Genomic DNA, 4,021 nt, shown 5'->3' on the forward strand with positions numbered 1-4,021 from the left:
CCCTGATGCTCCATCACTTTGATACAGAGTAATGCTTATGCTTTTTTACTATGTTTGCAAGCATACTCTCTCTGTGTTAGTCATACAGTAATTAACAGTAATTAACAGTTTTCTTGACCCTAAAATAGAACCCTGAGGGACTCCACAGGATATGCAAAGCCAAACAGTTACAGTTACAGTGTATTCTCTGAATTAGAATCAATAACTAAATAATAAACATAGTGCTATTAAGAGCTTAAATTGTTTATTGTGTGGCTTGGCCATTATCAAAAACATATTTTATATGGTTTAAAAAAGAAAAGAGTTTGGTGGTGTATACTTTTAGAAAGTCTTCTTCATGAGGCACCAGCTGACATAACGTCTTGATGCTGACCTTGATGTGCTGATTACAGTTTTTTCTGGATTGTTTACACACATTTCTGAAAACATGCCTCGTATTCTCAGAACTCTACACACAAATCCAACAAACACACACACAATGGGCAAAACCCTTCAATTCTCCTGCAAAATGAAACTTTACATTCAAAACAGTTTTATCTCTTCACAAAAGGCCATTTTGTGTTCAGATGACACACACAAACTATCATATGAACAGACAATTAAAAAAAGCATTTAAACACTGATGTGCTCAGTATAAAACACCATTCTCCATTCATCATAATGACTTTTTGTTCAGTGTTACACTTACTACAGACATTAAATACATAAGTGCGTTGTAAAATATTTTAGAATATTGTTTTTATACTCAGAACACACAAATATACTGTAACAAACATGTTTTATTTTTCCCACAAAACAATGTACACAGTGTACATCCCAACCGACACAAAGTTGCACATACAGTGCAGAAGATTTTACTGTATACAGTTAATAATAAAAAAACAAAACAAAATAAACTATGCTGCATCCTCTCTTCTGTTTCGGTCTGGCCACAGCACCTCATCTACATCACAAGCAATGTTTTCCCTGGCCAAGCAGCGGGGGAAATATCGCCTAGCATGGCGAATCCAGCCATGAAAAGCATCAACTGCTATATCTCCACATGCGTCTTCCATAGCTTGGAAAAGGGGTATACGCGTTTCTGAATTTAGGTCGTACACTTTCCATCTCCAGGCAGAAAAAAATTCCTCAATAGGATTGAGGAATGGAGAATATGGAGGGAGATAAACAACTGAAAAGCGTGGGTGGTCAGTGAACCAGTTATGAACCAGAGCAGCCCGGTGGAAGCTTACGTTGTCCCAAATGACAACGTACCTGAGCTGCTCTGGGCCGTCTATCTGATCTGGTGGAATGAGTGTGTTGTGTAGGGTGTCCAGGAATGTGATCAGATGGGCAGTGTTGTAGGGGCCAAGGGTAGCATGGTGATGGATGATGCCATGGTGGGTCATCGCTGCACACATTGTGATGTTCCCTCCGCGCTGGCCAGGGACTTCAACAATGGCACGCTGGCCGATTATATTCCTTCCCCTCCTTCGTCTTTTTGTGAGGTTGAATCCAACCTCACCAATGAAGATGAACTGGTGCTCCACTGCATCCACCTCCAGCTCAAGGACTCTCTGAAACACACATGACAATATCAGAAGTAGACATGGAGCGGTCACTATTGTGAAGCACAATCATTATGATTACAATATAATAGAAAGAAATATGTATGATTTATACAATGTTGACACTATGCATCAAGGGTGGGAATGTATAGGACGTACTTGCACATAGTTATATCGCAATTCTTTGACTCTTTCTGAATTGCGCTCAAATGGCACCCTGTAGACCTGCTTCATCCTCAGTTTATTTCTGTGCAAGACACGGTCCAGCGTTGATAAACTTACCCTATCAATATTTTGAAATATCTCATTGTTTTCTATTATTTTTCTTTGTATTTGCCGTAAGGTAATGGCGTTATTTTCAAGAACCATGTTCATGATCTCTGTTTCCTTTTCAGGAGACAGAAGACGGCCCCATCCACCTCTTGTTGGTAATCTTTCAGTTCTGCAATACAAAGAGTGCAATACTGTAAATACTGTGTAGGAATACAGTTCCCAAATACTCGAAACACAATGTCCTACAGAACAGTCCACAGGTAATACTGTACTACTGTACTCATTGAGTACTGTATTGATATGCAGTACTGCAGTTTTGTAGTGAGAGTAGATTTCTTACCTATTCTCATTGCGGAAAGTCCGGATGATGGATGCTACAGTGTACCTGCTCAAATTTGGCTGTACTCTTTGCCCAGCCTCCCTCATTGTTAGGCCATGGTTGACCACATGGTCAACCAAAGTGGCTCGGATCTCATCAGAAATGATTGTCCTTGGCCTTCCTCGTCCTCGTCCTCCCCATCGTCCTCCTCTTACTCTCACTCCTCTGGCTCTGGCTCTGCCTCTGTTTACAACATTGGCCTCCATTGCTCCAAAACAGAAGTGCTCACCTGTTGCCCTTTTATGCTAAAGCTCTGATTGCTGAGTGGAAACATGTGTGTTAGGTGTTTGCCCATGTGAGGAGTCAGTGTGCATAGTAGGGCAATTAACTTTAGAGTTTTGAATAACAGTGTGTTCCTTGTGAAAACAAGAGATTTTCTTCATGACAATTGTGTGTAGAGTTTTGGAAAAAGTGTGTTTTAGAACTGCAATTTGAGTGTAAAGCAGGAATTGTGCTTGTAGTTTAGCAGAATTGGTTCAGGGGGTTGGTGCATGAGTTACATTTTGTGGTCATTGTGTTTCAAGTACCAATATTTGTGTGTAAACAATCGAGAAAAACTGTAAAAGGCATTTGTTGACTCTCGCTATGTGTTCTGCATTCTCCGAACTGCCTCCTATGCAGCATTGGTTGGAAAGTCCCCTTTGGCGTTGAGGACTTGCAGCATGCGGCTTGACAGAAGACTGCACAACGCCGCCATGCGGGGCAGAAGCTGGAGCGCCACCAAAAGAAAACACCCCAATAACAAAGACCAGATCGGTCCGTTTTCATCACTTCTTGCGTATTGATCTAATTATGTTTGATTCAGATGGAAACAATACCTTCTTTTTTTCCTCTGCTCTGCTCACGGTTCATGTCGTTTGGTGGAGTCTTTCCAAGTATGTCATATAAAACTCTGTACAGTGATTTCTCTTGTGTGGAAATGGCTGTAAAAGTTCTAATCATATTTTATTGGACAAGAGCAGAAGTTATTTACAGGCTCTCGCTTCACTAATTGCCATTAAGCCTGAGTTTAAATGTCTCCGCAGTGAAGAGCGTGAACTTCTTCACTGGAGCTGAAACTTTGTTTACTGCTGGGAGAAGAACCAGTGTTGAGTGCTTTGAGATCCGACGAAGAGTTGTGAGCTGTTGGAACCTGTGCTCGTTTTCCAATTCAAGTGGTCAGAATTGGACAAACAATAAGCTAAAATGGTAAAAACAAAGAACTTGAGAGTAGCATAATTAAAAACCATGAAAAACCATAGTAACCACCTTGCCATACTGTAGCACTCATCTAGCATCCATAGCAACATCTAGGATACCATGGCATCCACCTAGGAACCATGTTTCACCTTCACATCAACCATCTGGTAACCACTTAGTAACCACTTACCCCACAATTGCAACCACTAAGCAACCCCATAGCAACCACCCAGGAAACCAGGAAATGTCAATCACCTTGCCCGACCATAAGATCCACCAAACAACCATTTTGCAATGCCACAGAAACCACATACCACCTGAAACACCATTGTACCATTGTGACCACCTAACAACACAATAGCAACCACCAGCTACCTGAAGGACATGCATTTCTCCAGTTGTTGCTACTTGTATAACCATGATAAGTTCTAGAGCCACATACAATCACCTTGACATTCTATAGGAACCACCAAACAACCATTTTTCAATGCCATAGCAACCAGATACCACCTAAAATACCATTGTACCATTGTGACCACTTGACAACACAATAGAACCACTAACTACCTGAAGGACATGCATTTTCCCAGTTGTTGCTACATGTAGAACCATTTTAAAAGTTCTAGAGCCACATACAATCACC

General features: G+C 41.1%; 1 protein-coding gene across 1 annotated transcript; it reads right to left on the reverse strand.

Annotated features, from left to right (window-relative positions):
* Positions 1 to 761: 761 nt before the first annotated feature.
* LOC125805060 (uncharacterized) lies at positions 762 to 2,759 on the reverse strand. Its single transcript, XM_049485398.1, has 3 exons — positions 2,161 to 2,759; positions 1,707 to 1,989; positions 762 to 1,556 (listed from the first exon to the last, which is right to left on the reverse strand). The coding sequence occupies exons 1-3, from the start codon at positions 2,403 to 2,405 to the stop codon at positions 897 to 899; spliced, it is 1,188 nt and encodes a 395-aa protein (XP_049341355.1). The 5' UTR covers positions 2,406 to 2,759; the 3' UTR covers positions 762 to 896.
* Positions 2,760 to 4,021: the final 1,262 nt, after the last annotated feature.

Source organism: Astyanax mexicanus, chromosome 11 (genome assembly GCF_023375975.1).
Source record: "Astyanax mexicanus isolate ESR-SI-001 chromosome 11, AstMex3_surface, whole genome shotgun sequence".
Classification (NCBI taxonomy): domain Eukaryota; kingdom Metazoa; phylum Chordata; class Actinopteri; order Characiformes; family Acestrorhamphidae; genus Astyanax; species Astyanax mexicanus.